A 21,594-nucleotide genomic window follows, 5' to 3' on the forward strand; every position below is an offset into this window, starting at 1 on the left:
CATGCTTCCAGAGAATGAGAAACAGAAACAATTGGACAGCTTGCATGTACAAAAAAAAAAAAAAAAAAAAAAAAAAAAAAAAAAAAAGGCTTATCATTAGTTAAAAAAGTAGCATAATGAAGGGCACAATGTTCTTATTTTCACCAACCTAAAGTGATTGTGATGATATGAGTGAGATTATTCTACCTGGTTTTTGTCTCACTTCGACTCAATAAAAACCTATATACATAAGAGAGAAGTATTCTTTTTAAAGGCCTATAAGTAAACTTGCATTGTGTAAACTTGCAATGTGCGCAATTTTAAAAGTATTAGAATGGAAATATTTATTTGATGAGGATGCACCGGATCGGGCAACCTTCGGCACCACGGAGTCGAAGAGGTAAGCAATGCAAAGTGTATATCCCTGGTTTGATGTTCTCCAACTTTAGTCCTTCAACAAGGATTATTTCCTGGAAAACAGTGCAACTAACAATTAGAAATTGATTTTACCTATAAAGAAAAGGAAAAAAATCGTATCAATCAAGATTATATTGAAAAGGAAAATCACGCACCCGGCTTTCGAGAAAAACTAAGTGTGAAGGGATCAAGTCGTCGTATGCAGCAACTGATAAGTAGTCGACTCCTGCAAATTATAACATAAAGTAAAAAGTGTTTGTTGGAGAAATTTTAGTACTAGTAGCACGACGCTTGTAAGTAGAAGTGATCGACAAGAATTGAAGAACCAAGCATTTTAAAACATTCTGAACAGCACCGAAATCGATGGACAAGAATTCATAACCACAACGCAAATTGAGATACTAAAATAAGCGCAGTTAATGGAGAGAAGAACTACACTAGAAAAGATAGCAATGACTAAAATATATGACATCTAGGAAATTAATGGCAAAGAAGGAGCTAAAATAATATCAGAATTATGCAAACAGCTTGTGCAATACCACAAGCTAAAATGCATGGCTGACCTACAAATCAGAATAAAAGAAAATGAAATCTAAGTGATATACAATCTTCCATGTTATATTGTTCCACTACTCCATTCATAGGCACTCGATGATATCGCTTTTGTGTTCTAAACATTTAAATTCTAAAATTTCACAGGCTATTATAAGAGTTATCCATAAACAAACATATGGGTAATGAATTCCTCAAAGTTATTAGTGACCTGCATGTCATTCAGGAAATTAACTTTGCAACGCAAAATTTTTAACTTAAATTACATTATGACCAATTACTTAAAGAAACAGAATGTCAAATGTTACGCAGCGTTGGACAGAGATGTCAAATATGAACAGTGGCTGCTTGGTAACGGCCAGAAGACATTGACCACTTTGACCACTCTGCTTTAATTTACAAACTCATATTCAGTAACATTCAAGGCAGACTAGGAAGAATCAAATGAGAAGGAATAGCAGGAAAGAATAAGAATAAAGGGATGGAGTAGTGACAGCAGCTTAACTTGCTTTTGGAAAGTATGACCTATTTGTTCTTAGCCTAACCTAAATCATTCTGAATTCCAAGCAATAGCAATGATGCTCTCATTTGATTTTGTGAACATGAAAAATGTCTGGAGGCCTCCCTAAACATAGGCCATTTTGAAATAGGCCCTGCAACTTATTTCATTTTGATTTTCACACTCTGAATTGGTAATTGTTTCGATTTGCGCAATTTTTCTACATCAAATAGATTTGTTCGAATTGATGGGCTCCATAGGCCATCAACTGTTAACAGTTAACGATGTTTGCAGTTTTAAGATTAAACAAAACCACTTGTAGATTTAACCGTTATTCAAGAGAAAAGTTTAGAACTTGCTAATTCAATGAATTAACAATGCACAACGACATTGAACAAGCAGTTATTTCAACCCACCAACAAGTTTGATGTCAGTGTTGTCCACCAACCACTGTGCGCCATCTTTCATGAAGCCAACATAGCTTGTATCAAACTCCTTTTTCCACATAAGCTCTCTGCAGAGAAGCATAAATATTCTAATTATATCTGCTAAAAATCATGTATGCTTCATTCTAGTTTGTGATGAAAAAGGAAATGGAAGATCCTCTTTGTGAAAATATTGGCCGTCATTATTATTTTGGATTCGAATTTGGCCTATATTTGGAGCTCAAGCACATTCGATTTATATTAACATTGATATTTCAAGTTTATGACCCAGAACTTTAAAGAGTATAAATTTCCAATCTTTCCCATATTCCAAAGTTACTACTAGGTGGCTTCACAGGAGTTAAATCAGAAAATCAAAACAAAAACAGTTGAAATATCATCAAGAATAGAAAAATGTTATTACCTTAGTAATTGTGTGCGAAGGTTACCAGCTGAACTTGAATTTGTATATACAATCGAATTGAAAAAAAAAAAAAAGCAGACATCAAAAAAAAGAAATAAATATCCACTACCTGTCAGTGTTTAATGTTCTGAAAAGCACACGGCGAACTCCTTTAGGAATATGTAGAGATTCCATTACTTCAGCTGTATATAGAGGACATCATTTAGCAGTTAAACTAATAATAGGGTATTTAGAGTGTATATACAGGAAAGAAAATTAGCCGCCAAGCAAACCAGTTAACGAACGTGTTACATTGAAAACTTCATTAGATGAATTTTAGAAACTTAATGAGTGGTCTCCTATACGTTCACATTTAAGCAAGGTTTTAAGTGCCCGTCGGCACGGGCCGTATCCACCGCCCCGTACCGTGCCAACAAGATACCGGTACGATACAGACCCCGTACCGATGATACAGCTCAAAACCCTCTATTCTTTAAATTAGTAAGTAATTTCCTCAATAAAGTTCAAAAGATGTGATAAAAAGACATAATAAATAGTTAGAACATTTTGTTGCTAAAGAAAATAAATATATCATGCTATTATGTGTCGGCACACAAGAATTTTTTTGACCGGCACGCATCGATACGGCTCTGCACGCACAGTGCCGGCAAGTTTCCGGCACGAACCCATGCCATGACACTTAAATCCTTGCATTTAAGCACAAACAATCAGTAACAGCATTTACTAGTGAATGCACAGATTCTCTAGTAGCCCAGCCAAGAAGATGCTTAAATAGGGCAGGAGCTAATAGTTTGTTACCTGTTATATTTTTATCTCTTGGGACATCTACTAACAACGCAGGACCTGCGCAAAGAATGATATATATAAAATAAGTATCGATTGCACAAAAATTAGTGTACATAAGGTGAGGAGTCAATATTATAGATCCAAACTCTACAAACATGATCCGTGCATGATGCACTTCAATGAAGGAAACAAAAAATCATAAAACTACTTGAAAAAAAATCTTAGAAAGAGCTAAAGAGCATAAAATTAAAAACTAGAATCAATTGATATATCATAAACAATCAAATGCAGAACACAAAAGACTTACATAGGCATCCTATTATCCCTCCGAACACAATAAAGTTGACAGCTATCCTCAATTTTTTTTATTTGGTAGAGTATCCCAGGAATAGTAATTCCATGAAGAGCGGTGGAATTGCAATATTTTCAAGAAAAGAGTCATTATATCAACAAAGTTTCTTTATTCTTACCAAACACAATGGGAATAATACTTAGCATCAAAGTTCTGGATTGGAAAATTTCTTGCTACTGCCAAGATGAAACTTCTCAAACCGAACACTGCCTAACGAATCAATTCCATAACACATTTCATGATAAAATCCAAAAGCAACACAAACTACATATCCCATCGAATTATTTGGTCATTTCTATCGCCTTTATTCTTCAGATTGTTATTGAAAATATCTTTTTAGCGAGATGAGTTACAAAGTAACTTTCTCAATGCCATAGTTTCTGGGCCCAGCATCGGAACACTTCTTTTGGCTGGACCAGTTGATAATCCAATAAGAAGGCTCATCATTTATCAAAACAGGCAATCACAGTTGATGTCTCTCGCTGAAGTCTATGATGCTCGTAGTTTATGTTTTATCCGGTCTCAACTCTCTGACAATTCTAAGCAATGGATTTTGTCTCGGTAAATCAAGGTAGTTTGTACCTGCTGTCTCTAAGGGCATGTTTGGCCCTGTTGTGGACGGATGCAGTGTTGTTTGATAAAGTTTTGCTTAAATAGGACTATTAATAGAATCAGTATACTAAAATTTCCTACAGATTTTCTCTGCAGAAGAATCGGGATCACATAACTTAAAGCTTTGTGTTTTGGGGCCCTAAAATTGCATTTCTGCTTTCCGCCACAGCAAAAGTTCTGGAACTTTTCTACTTTCAAAACACTCTACTAGCTGCAGCTGACAGCAGAAGCACAAGCTAGGCAGCTAGGCCCTTGCTGTAGAGTGTACCGCTCTAATTTGAAGCTACCTGTCACGGACAAAATGTTTTCCGCTGACTTCTCCTTGACAGTGGCCCAATTTCGCTAACGGAGCGGGTCGTTAAAGAGACCCGAACCCAACCCGCTGTGGAGAGATGAAGAGTGTTGTAACTTCTCCCATCAATGATGGAAGCTCAAGGGTTATGAAACTCCCAAGAGTTAATGGGGTGACTCTTGGACTTATGGCTCATTATAAGGGTGAGTTAATGTGTGAGTTAGTGTAGGCTAGATTCAATGTATCTAGGAGCCTATATATAGTGCGGTTTGGCTAAGGCCAAAACACACAAGAGACAGTGTGTTTGTATGCTGTAATTCTCATTTTCTAAGTAGTGTAGTACTTAGCATTTTGAGAGAACCTCTGCCTCATTCTCTTTGTCATTTCCTTTGCATACTTAATCGTAGGACGCGAAGGTCCGGACTAGCAACAGGAACAAAGGCTTGCCCATTTTCAAACAGGAAGGCCGGCGCCACACGGGCTTTGCGAACAGAAACGCTAAGGCCGTGACATACTGCTCTAATTTGAAGCTACATACCGGTCTAATTTGAAGCTACCCCAAAAAAAAAAGAAAAAAGAAAAAAAATTCACATTTTTGCTTCCCGCCCCTATCATAAGTAACTGCAGCAGAAGGTAACGGACGCAGACACTAAAGTCAACACCAAATTCGAGTCTTTTTCCAGTTCCTAGCGAATCCTAGTCCTCTCCGATTCTCCAAAGAAAGATAACATGATAAACTCTCTAAAAGCTTCTCTAAGCGCCAGAATCAGAAGCTCTGAAGCTCCGAATTAGAGCTTCTGCATTTATAACACCTCAAAATCAACTTTTTCTGATTCCCAAACACCCTGTAATACATCAGTACAGCTAAAAGCAGAAGCAGAAGCAGGGCTAAACTAACAACTCCGCTTTCTCCCTAACTCACAAACTAGCAAAGAAAAATAACATGAGGAGCTCAAACGCCCCAAACAACATACCATTGAGCACCTCGAGATCGAGCGTGTCGACGTCGAACCCGGCCTCGTAGTAATGCTGGAACACGTGCCCGGGGGCGTCGACGTGGGTGCCCGTGTGAGCGGGGAGCTTCATCTCGGAGTTGTTGGCGAGGGACCCGTTCGCCATGGACCCGGCGAGCCAGAGGAAGGGGCCGAGCCCCTCGGGGGACTCCCACGAGGGCATGTCCTCGCGGAGCGCGTAGGTGATGTCGATGATCCGTCCCCCGTCGTACTCCTCGCGCCGGATCGGCACCAGATCGTCGGCGGCGTCTGCGGCGCCGGCGGAGAAGGGGGCGGAGCACGAGGACGACGACGATGGGTCGGGGTACGCGGGGTGCGCGGAGGAGGAGAGGGAGGAGGGGATGAGGAGGAGGAGGAGGAGGAGGAGGAGGAGGTAGGGTTTGAGGGGGATCGCCATGGGAGTGGTGTGGAGAGGTGAGGTGAGGTGTGGTGTGGTGTGGTGTGGTGTGTAGTTTGACTCTCAACAGAGAAAAGAGAGAGCCATAACCTTTTATTTAAGGTTAAAATGTATAAACACCCCCTGAATTATAGCCGAATTTGAAATCAACCCCTATACTTTTTTAAAGAAATTTATGCCCCTCTATTTACCAAAAATTTAATTTACGTACATTTTTTAGTAATTTTGAAAATTCTTCTAGAATAAAAAATTCATTATAAAATGCACAGTAAATAAAATATATTCATAGCTTAATATCGATCGACATATTTTAATTATAATAAACAAACACAGAGCTAATAAAAGAATAAATATAAGTAGAAAGCTGAAAAATATTAAAATATATAAGAATTTGACCCTCCTCTAAAATGTTGAAGTTATTTATCGGCTTATCAAAAAAAAATCAAATAAAATGATAAATCTGAAAACTTCTGAGCGACGGTCGTAAATCAAATTTTCAGTAAGTAGAGGGGGTGTGAATCAAATAAAAATTTAGTGGTCAATTTTAACCGAGACTAAAGTTTAGAGGGTGCCTATACGTTTTTAACCTTATTTAAATTAAAATTTAATAGGTAAAAAATAGAGAGGAAATTTTGAAAAGTAAAGATAATGAGAGGATAAGCAAAATGCACCTATGATATTTTTATATTTTCTAACACTAATTACTTTATATTTCTAGTTGATATTTGAGATTTCAAAATAGGGAAAAAAATTTGAAAGCGGAGATAATCAGTAAAAAAGCGAAATATAACGAAGCAATTTATATTTTCTAGTACAAGTTACTTTTTTTTTTTTTTTTTTGAGAGATAGGTAGCACGCTACCCGCTTCGTTTATTTCATTAGAAATAAACCTTCGCTGGAAAAAGTGAATCAATAGATGTCGAAACTTGGTCTCCGGGTACCAACCACCAAGCCCTTTGTCACTTGCTCTAGGGACGGTTAGTATTTCTAATACAAGTTACTATACAATTTATTTGATATTTGAAATTTTAAAATTTAGCAGCACATCGTTATTTTTATATGTCTAATTAAGTTTATCTTTCAATAATGAATAAAACGAATAACATATTATTAAAAAAAAAAAAAGAAAAAGAAAAAAGAAACATTACCATCGTCATCACCACAAATGAGTTTTATGAGAATTTGACGAGATAGAAGGAGAGAGTTTTTCGTAAGTATACCAAACTGTGTTGGAGAATTTGAGCATCTATATCTGTATATGGGAGAGAAAAAAAAAAAATTCGGTGGTATTTTCTCTAATGACACCTTATTGAAAAGCTCCCGGATCTACATATTAGTTTTTGATTCAATCTTTAAAAAATTAATTTGAATATTTTTTATTGATCAGAATCCGTTATCCCGGTAAAAAATATAATCAAAATTGGAAGCAATAAAAAATAATTAAATGTTTAGTCTCTATAACAAAAAAAAAATTGTAAAATACAAAAATCTCCATCATTGCCATAAAAGCATTAAGCATTAAAAACAGGCATGCAGATGACCCAAAAAAAAAAAAAAAAAACAAAACTCAGAGTTCCTTAAATTTTTTAACAAATTATAGAGTGCTATTTAAGAAAGAATTAAATATAAGGATTAATATTATTTTAATTTTTTATGCAGGAAATATTTGATATATAGTAATATATATATATATATATATATATTAGAACTAGGCTACTATACTATCGTAGCACGGAGCGCTTCATGCTACTAATTGTTTTTCGATGATACGGCTTCAAAATGCGACGATTGGCTCCGTTAGACTTGATCTACACTATTGAAAATATTTAGAAACTAAATTTCATAATTTTTTCGATATCATTTATCTATCAAACAAGTAGTCTAAATTGTACAGCTGAAAATAAAATCTCATGAAAATGATGATAAAAGATTTAAATTCAAGATCAGATATACTGATTTACTCTAAAAATGAATAAGAATTTCTATAAAATTTTCAATCGCATTTGAATTGTTTACAAGTACCTTAAACTCATAAACACACACATCGGCCATTAAAATTGTCAATTTGAGAATCTTTTGATCACTAGTCAAATGATGTTAAAAATCTGAAATTTAGTTTTCCAAATACTTTCAATAGTGTAGATCAAGTCTAACGGAGTTGATCGTTGATTTGGAAGCCCCATCATCGAAAACAATGGTAGCCACGGAGCGGCTCCGTGCTACCGATAGCATAGTAGCCCGGACACTCTCTCTCTCTCTCTTCTCCTCGCTTCCTCTCTCTCTCTCATCTCCACTCTCTCTCTCTCTATATATATATATATATCATAGAGTTTGACTGGACTACTATCGGTAGTAAACTGCTCGGTTTACTACCGGTTTGTTTTTGATGATAGAGCTTCCAAATCGACGATCGGCACGTTAAACATGATCTAGACCAATTAAATTATACTAGAAATCAAATTTTATGATTTGTTTTGCATCTACACTAAACATCAAAGGGTCCATCAAAATCTATAATTTTAATAGGCCGATATGGTGCGTGTACTCGTTTAACGTATAGAAGAGTTAATCAACGTAAATTTTTGTTAGAAAATTCTTTAACCTATTTAAAATAAGATCTAGACTCCAGATCTCAAATATAAAAATTGTCTCATCACTTTTGAAGGATTTTCATTTCCAGCGCATTCATTTTTTTGTTCACTTGATGGACAAGAGAACAATATCCGAAAAAATGTGTGAAATTTGATTTTCTCAGATAGTTAAATAGTTTAGATCATATTTAACGGGTGCCGATCATCAATTTTGAAAACTCTATCATCGAAAACAAATCGGTAGTAAATCGAGCCGTTTACTACCGATAGTACTCTAGCAAACTCTATATATATATATATATATATATATAATTAGGATTAGGGCCTAGAATACTTGTGAAAGTATCATGCGAGGTGATACTTGTGTGTTTTTAGCCCACTTGGATGGAGAGAGATGTGAGGTTGAAGTGATGAGGTGGTAGGTGCTGGTGGTAAGATAGTGTTTAATCCAAGAGGCTATAAATAATCAAAAGTAGATCCAATGGCTTTAAAACTCAAATAGACCATGATGGTGATACTTGTAAAAGTATCATAGCTCAACTCATATATATATATATATTATATATATATATATATATAATATATCCGGCTGGATATTATCGATAGAAACCAAGAATTGTGCTATCAAGTTTTCAACCGTTAAATTTAACCCATTAATTATTTTAGCCGTTAAATTATACATACAACCAACCACCCACGTCAAGGCCTATGGGGCCACAGTTCATCCTAATCGATATTCGTCATCCAAGAGCTAAAAACTAATAGCACCAATAACTTGGTGCTATTAATAATATTCCAGCCTAGTTATATATATATATATATATATATATATATATATATATATATAGACACACACACACACAAGGGTCCGGTAAAGTACCAAGTACTTGGTGTTTGCAAGTTTTTCATTGTTAGATCTATCCCTTTGACTAATTCCATCTCTTAGACAATACTATTCCACCAATCATTCACTCAACCTAAGGAATCTCTATTATTCTAATTCTATAAATCTCAAATGCCGAAAACCTACAAGCACTAATGACTTGGTGCTTTTAAAAGTATAGGAACTCTATTATATATACACACACACAAGCTATATCTATTCGAACATGAGCGAGCTATCCTCCAGCTCGTGTTCATTTCGTCAAAATTTTGAATTGAAAAATTCAGCTCGCATTCGGCTTATTTATTAAATAAGTGATGAATCCACATCGGTTCAAATACGAGCTAACCGATCCCAACTTGTGCTCAAGTTATTAAAATTGTGAGTTGAAAATTTTAGCTCATATTTGACTTGTTTATTAAACAAGCGATTGATCTCAAACTCACGTTGAATCGAATATAAACTGACCAGCAAAATGCGAGCTATCTAGGTTGTCAACCCGAGTTAAAAATCGCGTAAGTTAAAAAATATGTAATTTATAAACCTATTAGCCTTTGATTTTTAATTAATTAATTAATTAATTACAAGGCGGTTGAAACTTGAAACTAGTCACCACCCAAATCTGACGCCGGCCAGTCAAGAAAAGGAAGACCCGACCCGACCCGACCCGACCCGACAGTCTGCTGTTAGTTAGGAGGACGAATGCAGGACGCAAGCCCCAAAATTATGGCCTGCGCCTGACGTACCATTACATTCCATACACCAGATTTAATTATTATTGTTTAATATTTTGATGGCTAAATTATGCACCAAAAAAAATTCTATAAATATCCTTTTTTATTTTTTCTTTTTAACTTTCAAAAATCTATATTTATTCCTTCAAAAAATTTTAAAAATCTATATTTCTTCTAAACTTCAAATATTACTCATGTGGTTTCGCACTTTCTCACTTTAGTATTCTGTGGTTTAAAGTGTATTAATTTAGTACTATGCGGTTTCGTTTCTCTCTTTTTTTCAGTCCCTTCATTAACTTTTCGTTAAATCATATACAAAAAATTTCAGATATCCTACCTATAATTTATCAAATATTCACTTTAGTACCCTTTAGTTTTAAATTTATCATTGATTTAACGAAAAAAAATTAGTGAAGGGGATAACAAAAAGAAAAAAATAAAATTACAGGATACGAAAATGATACATTTTAAACCATAGGGTGCTAAAGTGAGAAAGTACGAAACCACAAGGGTGGTATCTGAAGTTTTCTGAAAAGAAATATTGGGTAATATCAAATACACCCGTCAAAACACCTTTCAGAACTTTAAAAACATCTAATACACCCTTATGGGGCCAAAATGTTTTTATTGATTTCCAAAAATTTTTTAAAATATATCCCTAAATCTTGGGTTTATAAATAAAATTTGAAGTTTAGAAGAATAGTTTGAGAATATATAGAATGATAAATCCCCTCAAAAATAAATGCTTAAATTTTTAGGAATCTATAATTTATTATATTTTATATACTAAATAACAAAACTTACAAACAGTACATTCAGTTCCAGCATTAATCAAGTAAAAAGTTAGTTGTTGCATTGATCATCAATTACATACCACAAAATAATTTAGATGCAAACTTAATTACTTCATCTTTAGTTGTATACATTTTCAATTACAATTAATGATAGGGACGTCAAGAGGTTGGAGTGGAGGCTAGTTTTCCAATACCCGAATCTGAACTCGATTTTAAAAATTTATATCCAAATCTGAACCCGATAAAAAAAATCCGAAATTCGAACTCGAAACAATTATTTTTCTCATATTTAAATATAATTTTTAAAATACAAGTTCAAATACAACATTAAACATTCCTACATATTATATAATATACAATCAATTCAAGTTCGAGGCATGCTTGTGTAGAGATAAAATTCATATTCAAATTTAGGTTAGCCGGATTTTTAATTTTAATATCCGTATTCGAAACGATATCCATTTAGTGTCTGTGAATCAGGTCGGGTCTGGATAGTTGGTATACTGTATCTGCATCTTAAAAAAAAATTGATAAAAAAATATATATATACCCTATCCATTTAACTTCGAATCGGATTTCGGTCTGGATACTTAAGTTAATAATATACCCATCGGGTCTATTTGAGCGGGTCTAGATAGTAACTATCAGTATACTACCTGCATGCTTAAGGCCGGGTATGGATCGGATATGGGTCGAGTCTAGATCGGGTATGGATACCCGTATGCATATAATTTTATGTAGACTTTATTAAACAGTTTATTAACAAACCTTAAATATCTAGTTGCACCCGGTCCAATAAAATTCATTCAAAAATAGATTCAAATAGTAAAAAGCTAGAATTTAAAAAATAAAGATTAAAATAAAAAAGGAGTAAACAAAGCAACTAGGGTTTTCACTAGGATAAAAATATACATAAACCCTTCGTCTATAAGTCGCATTGAAATTAATTCCTCAACTTCAAATATTTTTATTTACTATCGGGTATTTGACCAGATCCAGATTCTGAGTCCAGATTTAGAAACTTTTTCATACCTTACTCACTAAAAGGTTGGGTTCGGATCAGGTCCATGCCGGATATGGTTATAAAGCATCCAGATCCATACCCAAAATTTTAATGGATACTTCCTTTTACATGTGTAGTATCTATTTTTATCCGGTCCGGATAGGGTCCGGATCATATATGAAATATAGGGTATTTTGGATAGCTTTAGATAAACGCGCCACTTTTGGATTTACGTGTGAATAAAATTTTGAATATTCGTACCCATCGGCATACCTATATACAGTACTTGTGATGTACTTATACACCTGGTGTAGGAAACACACACACACACACTCTCACTCTCTCTCATAAGTCATAACACCCATTCCTCTCCACCGCCTCTTTCTCTGACCCTCCAATGACAACTCTCCTTTTTTCTTTTCTCTCTCCTCTTTTTATTTATTTATTTATATATTATTATTTTCTATCACTACAATAATATTATTATTATTATTATTATTATTATTATTCCTAATCTTTGTGTTCTCTCCCCTGTTTCCGTCCCTATTCCAAATTACTCTTTTTCTCGATCTAATGCCACAATTATGGAACTCCCCACGATGTCCCCACCGCCGGTGTTATTGTTGCGTAGACCCGGTCTATAGACCGGACCAATCAAATGAAAGCATGAAAAATTAAAAATAATTATGATTCAATGCTGAGAATATCTAATTTGAGCAACTCAAATTAACAATTTAATAGAGAGTTTTATTTTATAACTAATTTAAACTTAGTATAGGTTTATCAATTTTTCACTTATTTAAAATTATGTTATATCTATCTAGTCCGATGATAACTCATTTACTCTGATTGGCTGTGCAAAATAAAATACTCTATAAATCATCTATTCTTGTAATTTTGGATTCTTATTCTAATTAATTCAGATTAGTAAATAAGTGAAAAATTATATCTTTCATATGAAAATCCTAACAAACCTCTTAAATACATTCCAATTTAATTTTAGTTTAATTAACTGGTAATGGATTATATTCTATAGACCGGGTTCAGCTAAAATTTTCTACCCACCGCCACGGCGAACCCTTTATAATTTTCCCGCCTTTTTCGTCCATTAATAATTTATCACCATCATTGTTTGCTCAAATTACGAAAACACCCCTCACCCCTTCCCTATATAAACGCCCCAACCCTCCCCCCTCCTCCATTACCCCATCTCTCTCTCTCTCTCTCTCTCTCTCTCTCTCCACTAACCCTAATTCCCCGAACCACCTCCTCCTCCTCCTCTAATGGCGCACTCTCACCTCCTTATCCTCGTCCTCTTCGTCTCGGTCTCCATCTTCGCCTTCATCACCGGCGCCGCGGCCTCCGACATGTCGATCATCGCCTACAACACCGCCCATGGCGTTCGCGGCATCGGCGTTGATCGGAGCGAGGAGGAGATGCGGCATCTCTACGAGGACTGGCTCTCGAGGCACGGGAAAGCGTACAACGCCCTCGGCGAGAAGGATCGGCGATTCGAGATCTTCAAGGACAACGTGAGGTTCGTCGACGCCCACAACAACGGCGACGATGCTTCCACCTTCCGATTAGGGTTGAATCGGTTCGCCGATCTCACGAACGAGGAGTTCCGGGCGCTCTACCTCGGGAGGAAGGGGGAGAGGAGGATGAGATCGGGGCCGGAGGGTAACGGTAACGTGACCGGGCGTTACCGTTACGTGGAGGGGGAGGATCTCCCCGCGAGCGTTGATTGGAGGGGTAACGGCGCCGTCACCGCCGTTAAGGACCAAGGGAGTTGCGGTGAGTTTTGTTTCCTCTCTCTCATTACACTGCACGTAATACTTAAATGATAGTATATTATATCTTAAAAAATCGAAATAAAATCTAATAGTTATGACCTAAAATTTTGTTAGGAGTTTATGTATAAAGAAATCCTGATTTTTCTTCTGAATGATTCTCATTAATTAGTTCTAAATATCAATATTTTATGATTATGATATGGTGGGAAAAACTTGTAAATTTTGATAATTTAAGCGTTTTAAATTTGTAAGGCTTTAATGCTTTTTGTATTTTATATTATCCTTGCAAATAATGACGTAAATCTAATCGATTACCTTTTCTTTTTTTACTTTAAATAGAGGGAACAATTTCACCTTTGCTTTCGCACGAAGAAATGGGTCGTTGTTGTCGCAATTACTCTTGTGCCCTTCGCGTGAATTAGGGTTTGAAACACTTTTTCACCTGATGGTTTTTTTTGGTCTTTAGACGAGGAAAAAGAAAGCTTTTTTCTTCTTTTTTTTTTACTTTTCTGATTGGCGTGTGATTTAACGCCGAATCGCTCGAAACTTTTTCGCTTATCGAAACCCCCGCCACAATTTTATCACCTCCGCTTTTTAAATTTCGTCGTTTTCCGAAGCTCTCGGAACTTTCGTTATCAAATATTTAATTATTATAACAATTTTAAATGATTTTTCTCTTTTTTCTGTTTTCGTTTTGTCTCTATATAGTTTGTCTTTAAATAAACAATCACATAAATTTAAAATCAAGTAATTAGATGTGTTAACATTATGCAATAATTCAAGTTCATAATAACAATTATTCAGATTCAGACAATTATTACGTAATTAGGCGTAAATATTAATTATGAAAGCATTAGTATTTTAATGGTAAGACATCTGAGAGTGCGCTATGTGTTTTGAGTCTGAGTTAAAGGGGTTCTTGATAGAATTATAGAGCATCAAACTCCTGATTCTTAAAAGAAATGATATTAATTAAAATTAGATCTAATATATTTGTTTATCTTAAACTAGTAAAAAAGAATACTTTTAATTTATCATCATATATATATATATATATATATATATATATTAAAATAAATTAGATTTATTGAATTAGTGTAATTTGATTGGATATTATTAATATTTAGTTGTAGGGATAATTGCCTATATACTCCTCATATGTTTGAAAATATCCGATTTATCCATATTTTTTTTTTTCTAAAATAACCCTCATATATTCTACTATTATTGCAAAATACCCCCGCAGTTATCTTCTGCTAAGTTAACTTAGGTTAAACGTGAGTTAAATATCTACCACAGTTAAAAAAAATTAAAATGCCAATTTTGCCCTTAACTTAAGGGTAAATAAAAAATGTTGTTGACGGTAGAGGGGTATATTGGAAAAGACCAAAAGTCAAAATATTTTTTGTTTCCCTGACTTTAAGGGCAAATAAGAAAGTCAGTGATGATGGAGGGGTATATTTGAAAGGGCAAAATAGTAATTTTACAGAGATAACAGAGTTAATTAACAGATTTAACTCTAGGAGTATATTAGAAATAGGTTGGAACGTAGAAAGAGTATTTTCAATACTAGCCTTCTAAGAGGAGTAAATCGAAAAGTTAGGAACTTTTTAGGGGTATATAAGCAATTGTCCCTAGTTGTATTATGTAAGGTGTATAAAATTTGTAATAGCTTTAAAATATTACGTGAACTGAGAAAAGAAAAACATTAGGATGTTCCTTTTGTATAATCATGTATTAGATTCAGTACATAGTTGCATCATTATCTCTTTAATTCAAATATTATGATTAAAATTGCCGTGAAATTCAATGCGAAGTTACATACCATGTATGCACATTAATTTCTCTAGTATGAATCATAAAGATGAAGTAATTCGGTGTCTAGTGAAACATAAGGGGTTAATTGTAATAATCTCAAAAAATCATATCGAATAATTATTGCAAGCTTCAGTGAAAAATGCCATCAAAATCAGCTATCTGTTACATACCATGAGTTCTCATAATATGTTTGTGATTAGTCCCAAAATAAGAAAATTAGAACTATATTTACTAATAGAAGGATTACATACCATGAGTTCTCATAATATGTTTGTGATTAGTCCCAAAATAAGAAAATTAGAACTATATTTACTAATAGAAGGATTGGTGATGCAGGGAGTTGCTGGGCATTCTCAACGATTGGGGCAGTGGAGGGAATCAACCAGATCGTGACCGGTGAGCTGATTTCGCTGTCGGAGCAGGAGCTCGTGGACTGCGACACCATCGAGAACCAGGGGTGCAATGGCGGCCTTATGGACTACGCCTTCGACTTCATTGTCAAGAACGGTGGCATTGACACCGAGGCTGACTACCCCTACAAGGCGGTCGATGGGAAATGCGACGTGAATAGGGTATGTATTATCCTTGCATTCTATAGTTGTAATTGGCTTCTTACCAAATGTAAGGTTGTCATCTATCTATGAGATCTATAGGGCTTGTATTTGTCAAAAGTCATAGATTTTTGGGAACCTTTTACTTATAGTAACAAGCACTAACCTTTTATCTATTGTTGATTTTGGAACCCTTGATGCCTGCATAGCTCCATAGTACCTATACTGAAATATTTCAAAAACTTAGGGATGTTGATATGTAGTTTTTCTACATCCTGTAGATCATGTGTAATGGTTTATATTCCAATTTGAATATCTTTAAGATTGATATTTTAATGCCGAGAAGGTCCAGTGAATAATTTTTGCTTAAGGGCCCTTGTGGCTGGAGTAGCGCTTCTGCAGAAGCACTTGCTGTGTAGAGCAGATCGACTTTTACGTACTGTTACATATACAAGCTTTAATTAGAACTTTTGCTTTTGGGTCCGTACAGTAAGCTCATTTTGGCTTCATACTCTTAAGTAGACGCTTCAGACTTGTTGGTCGCCTCGTCTAGCTTCTGCTTCTCAAGTAGTAAAGCTGCTTCAGAAGCAAAGTTGAACCGGAGCTTAATCGTAAAATGAAAAGGAATCTGTTGTTGGCGATTGATGTTCTTATCATGATTTGTATGTTTTGTGGTTTTTGCAGAAGAATGCAAAGGTTGTGACGATCGACGGGTACGAAGATGTTCCAGCGAACGACGAGAAGGCCCTGCAGAAGGCGGTTGCGCACCAGCCAGTTAGCGTCGCTATTGAAGCAGGCGGCCGGGCTTTCCAGCTCTACGAGTCGGTGAGGATCCCCAATATTTCATTCTTAAGATTGTTTTGTCATTCTTGATCAATTCAATTGATGCAACGAATGAGGATTTCTGGCCCTCTGGCAAACATAGTTGGTTGCTTTAGTAATCTTTGCGACACATAAGATCCTATGAGCATCCTATGAGTGCCGATACTCGTGACTAATTTGCGTGTTGTGGTGGTGATATATTATTATTAGGGAGGTTACTAATTGCTGTTGATTGCTATCAATAATGTACATAGCAAGAGATTGGTCTAATCAAATTGTTTCATTAACAATTTGTAAACAGTATGTCTTTAAGCGAACGTGTAGTTTCCTTGCACTCTTTTCTGTTTCACTACATTTGCAAAATTATCTCAATTACAAAATCCGACCGCACATCAATATATAGTGTGAATCATACTCTGTTTGAGATATATTGGAATGCATGAAACTCAATCTCTGCCTCTTCATCTCAGGGCATATTCACCGGCCTATGCGGGACCGACCTCGACCACGGTGTGGTAGCCGTGGGCTACGGAACGGAGAAGGGGAAGGACTACTGGATCGTGCGCAACTCGTGGGGACCGAGCTGGGGCGAGGCAGGGTACATCCGGATGGAGCGCAACGTGAACGCAGCTGCAGGCAAGTGCGGGATCGCCATGGAGTCCTCGTACCCCGTCAAGAAGGGCCAGAACCCCCCCAAGCCCGGCCCGTCCCCTCCCAAGCCCACCCCGTCTCCTCCTCCGGCCCCGGTGGTCCCAACCACCTGCGACAACTTCTACTCGTGCCCCTCGAGCACCACCTGCTGCTGCATATACGGGCTCCGAAACTACTGCCTTGCCTGGGGCTGTTGCCCCATCGAGAGCGCGACGTGCTGCGAGGACCACTACAGCTGCTGCCCCCCGGACTACCCGGTTTGCAATATCAAGAGGGGCACCTGCCAAATGGTAATAATTCTCATGTCCTATTTCATTGAGACACTTCTATTAGCACCAATGTTTTCAAGCATGATCAGATTGTTGGTAATCGTCTATAGAAATAAATCCCCTGTTTACGAAAACCGAAAGCACAATTCTGGTAAATTTTCAACTGCTCCATCCATCTCTTATCTAGATCTGAGTAGAAAATCATTGCTAGTGTGTTCTACAAGGATTTAAGTGCCGTCGTATGGGGTCGTACCTGAACTTGCCGGTACGGTACGGCACGGTGCGTGCCGAGCCGTGCCGATACGTGCCGGTCAAAAAAAATTCTTGTGTGTCGACACATAATAGCATGAAATATTTATTTTTTTTAGCAACAAAATATTTTAACTATTTGTTATGTCTTTTTATCACATCTGGCACGGAGTCTGTATCGTGCTGGTATCTTATTGGTACGGTACGACACGGTGGATACGGTTCGTACTGACGGGCACTTAAAATCTTGGTGTTCTATCAACATCTAAAAGTCGACGAAACCAAAGAGTTTACTATGTTGTACTAGTAATAACATTTTTTCGCGGATATTTTCAGAGCAAGGACAATCCTTTGGGCGTCAGGGCGCTGGCCCGTGCCCCCGCAAAGCCATTCTGGGCATACACAGGTGCCGACGATGACGAGAAAAGCGTGATTTTGGCTTAGTTGAATATGAGGTGAGAATTGGAGGAGGATGCTATTGCTGAATTCGTCTGCAAAAATTTCTATCGTTTATGAGTTGGATTCGAAAGATTTGCTTGAATTCTATTCTAGCCTTTTCTTTTCTTTTCTTTACTTTTCATTTCATTTCCTTTCTTTATTTTAGAGCAAAATCTTGTACATGGCTCTGAATTTACCCGTCGGATTAATCAAGAACTGCTTTTGATTTGTCTTAAACTAGCTTCTTTTAGTGAATGTAAATATCTAGTTTAGTATCTGCTTGTTCTTTTCCTTTCTTTTTTCTTTTTTTTTGTGTGTTATTTACGCTTTTTTTTTTTTTGCATTTGGCCCCCTCAAATTTTTTTTTTACAAATAGTCCCATCAAATTTATAATTGCAAATTTGGTGCTATTCTCGCCACACAGGCGCCACATCAGCACCACGTAGGCTGGAGGAGTGTTAACGGTGAATGATTTATCGTATTCAATACTTATTTTCTCTTTAAATATAAATCAATTAAGAATTCAAATATCAAATTTACGCAGAAACTTTAAGAGGGAAAAATAAGGGGCCACTTTTAAACAATTTCACTATATAAAATTGAATAAGTGTAATTCCTCTCTGGTTACTGCTAGTGACATGAATTATGAGCTCCAAACAAAGAGAAATATTCGAAAAACATCCGAGTAAGATAATCGGGTTCCTATCCTCGGTATGTACCATTTGGTTGGAGAATAAATATAGAATAAAGGAGTTTATCAGAAATTTATTCCTGTTATTCTACCAAACGATGTGAAAAATGACTATTCCTCTCTTAACGGGTTATTCTAGAATAACTCGTTAAGAGAGGAGAATTACTATTCTTCCCTCTCCATGGAATAGAAAAACTTGTTCTTTATTCTCCCCTTTAAATAATAATTTATTTATTAAACTATGATAATTAGTATATTATATTCTTAACAAATTAAATTCTTAAAATAATTTTTTCTGTTAATTAGTTTCTAATAATTATAAAATATTGCTAACTAATAACTAATTGACTTATTTAATTATTTACTAACCATTTGAATTATTAGATTAATGAATATTTAATTACATACTTGAAGAAATAATTGACTATTTATAATCAATCACTAATCAAATGATAAATTAATTAATATGTTTATTCAAATAATAACTAATATATATAATAATTAACTAATAAATATTTTAACTTATCAACGTAATTTATTAACTAAATGTATAATTAAGTAATTAGCTAACGCATTTAATTTATTTCTAAATAACTAATTAGAGCCATATGAATAAGTGGAAAATGCCTATGAGCCCAAATGGCTCCCACATAATTCAAAAAAATTGATCCAATAAAATATCTACATTTAAAAGAACTAGGCTAATATACTATTAATAACACCAAGTTATTAGTGCTACTAAATTTTTGGCCATTGGATTAACAGATGTACGGTTAGGATGATGTGTGCCTCCTAGAGTTAAGTGGGTAATTGGTTGAATAGTATGATCTAACGGATGAAAATGATCAAAAGGGTAGATCTAACGGCGAAAAACTTGGTAGCACTAAGTGCTTCGTGCTATTAATAGCATATTAGCTGGACTCACATTTAAAATATCTATATTTTTGCACATAACTCTTTCACGAGGAGGGACACCACTGTGGATGATGTGTTTATTTGTTGATCGCCTCAAAATTTTCTATCTTAATTAATGTATATATTAATTTTTTTAAAAAAAAATTGGCACTTAGATTCTGTGTAATCTCATTAGCTTTGGGCCAAAACTGAATGAGAATCAAAACATGCAATCAAAATTATGAAACATCCAAACTAATCATCAGCATCAGCATCATTTTTAGTTGCTGTATTTTTAATTTTATTTGTTGTATTGTGGTTGTGGCCCATCTCGTAAGCAACATCAATTATAATATAGTATTTATTATACATTCTAAAACACAATAAAATATTTTTGAGTAATTATCAAAATCAAACGTAAAAAACTCTAAACATAAATTCAATAATAACATCTCTTTGAGTCTCCTCCGTTTGGTTGTGTTCGATTTGATTTTTTTAAAAAATAAAAATAGAAAAAATCGGATTATTCGAAACTTTAATAATTTAATGCATATTATTACTCCTTAAATTTAAAAAAAGTATTTGGATTGAAAAGTTTTAGTGTGTAGAATTAATTATAATTATAAAATATTTAAATCAAATAACATTTTTTTATAAAAATTAAATAAGTAAACTAAACCAGTCAAATTATTTTCTTTCATTTGATTTGGTTCGTGCTTTCGCTTTAATTCGCTTTAATTCTATTTTAAAAAAGAACCGTAAAAACAGACCCGCACCATATGATGCTCACCTTATTTGGATGTTGGAATGGGAATAAAAGTTTCGATATGAGATGATAACTTATTTGATATTAGAATTTTCTAGTATGATTGAAAATAAAAATTTTATTTTTTATTTCTTCAAAGATATTATTATTCATAATTTAATAAAATAGTATATTTTATATACGATACCACATTTCTTATTATTCAAATGGATATATATTTTTGAAGTAAATTAAGAACATGCGCTAAATAAGATATTTATGCATGTAAATAAGTTTTGCCGCTCTCTCACACGAAGCTAAAATACAAAAAAAACCTCCATAAATATGCCATATTCACTTTTCTCTTTTGACTCTAAAAAATTTATATATTGTCTGCTTAAAATTTTACAAATATTTTTAAAAAGTTATGACGTAAATAAAAAAACCAAATAATCAAATTATACTTATTTATTTTATAAAAAATAAATAAAAAATAAATTATACTTATTTGTTTTAATATATTTTTGATATAAATTATAAAAAATAGACAGAATAGTGACGAAGACAGATAAAGCGAGTTAAATGTATCAGTTTAAAATTCGAAAAAACTTCAAATACCCTCCTGTGGTTTCGCATTTTCTCACTTTAGTACCCTGTGGTTTAAAGTGTATCAAATTAGTACCCTATGGTTTCGCATTTTCTCACTTTAATACTCTTTGGTTTAAAGTGTATCAAGTTAGTACTTTAGTTTTATTTTTGTATCAAGTTAGTACCTTGTGGTTTCATTTTTCTCTTTTTATTATCCATTTCGAGATATTTTTTCATTAAATCAGTGAGAAAGTTAAAACTAAAGGGTACTAAAATAAATATTCGATAAACCTAGGTATGGTATCTGAAGTTTTTTATATATAATTTAACGA

The 21,594-nt window shown here is 34.7% G+C and overlaps 2 protein-coding genes across 2 annotated transcripts; one reads left to right on the forward strand and one right to left on the reverse strand.

Annotated features, from left to right (window-relative positions):
• On the reverse strand, window positions 71-5,796 carry LOC109718834 (kynurenine formamidase-like). Its single transcript, XM_020245271.1, has 6 exons — window positions 5,313-5,796; window positions 3,095-3,139; window positions 2,406-2,478; window positions 1,864-1,961; window positions 552-622; window positions 71-449 (listed from the first exon to the last, which is right to left on the reverse strand). The coding sequence occupies exons 1-6, from the start codon at window positions 5,746-5,748 to the stop codon at window positions 324-326; spliced, it is 849 nt and encodes a 282-aa protein (XP_020100860.1). The 5' UTR covers window positions 5,749-5,796; the 3' UTR covers window positions 71-323.
• On the forward strand, window positions 12,967-18,581 carry LOC109718374 (oryzain alpha chain-like). The gene is made up of 5 exons (XM_020244581.1): window positions 12,967-13,547; window positions 15,701-15,936; window positions 16,600-16,740; window positions 17,208-17,678; window positions 18,243-18,581. Exons 1-5 carry the CDS (start codon window positions 13,037-13,039, stop codon window positions 18,348-18,350), a joined length of 1,467 nt encoding a protein of 488 aa, XP_020100170.1. The 5' UTR covers window positions 12,967-13,036; the 3' UTR covers window positions 18,351-18,581.

Source organism: Ananas comosus, linkage group 12 (genome assembly GCF_001540865.1).
Source record: "Ananas comosus cultivar F153 linkage group 12, ASM154086v1, whole genome shotgun sequence".
Taxonomy (NCBI): Eukaryota; Viridiplantae; Streptophyta; class Magnoliopsida; order Poales; family Bromeliaceae; genus Ananas; species Ananas comosus.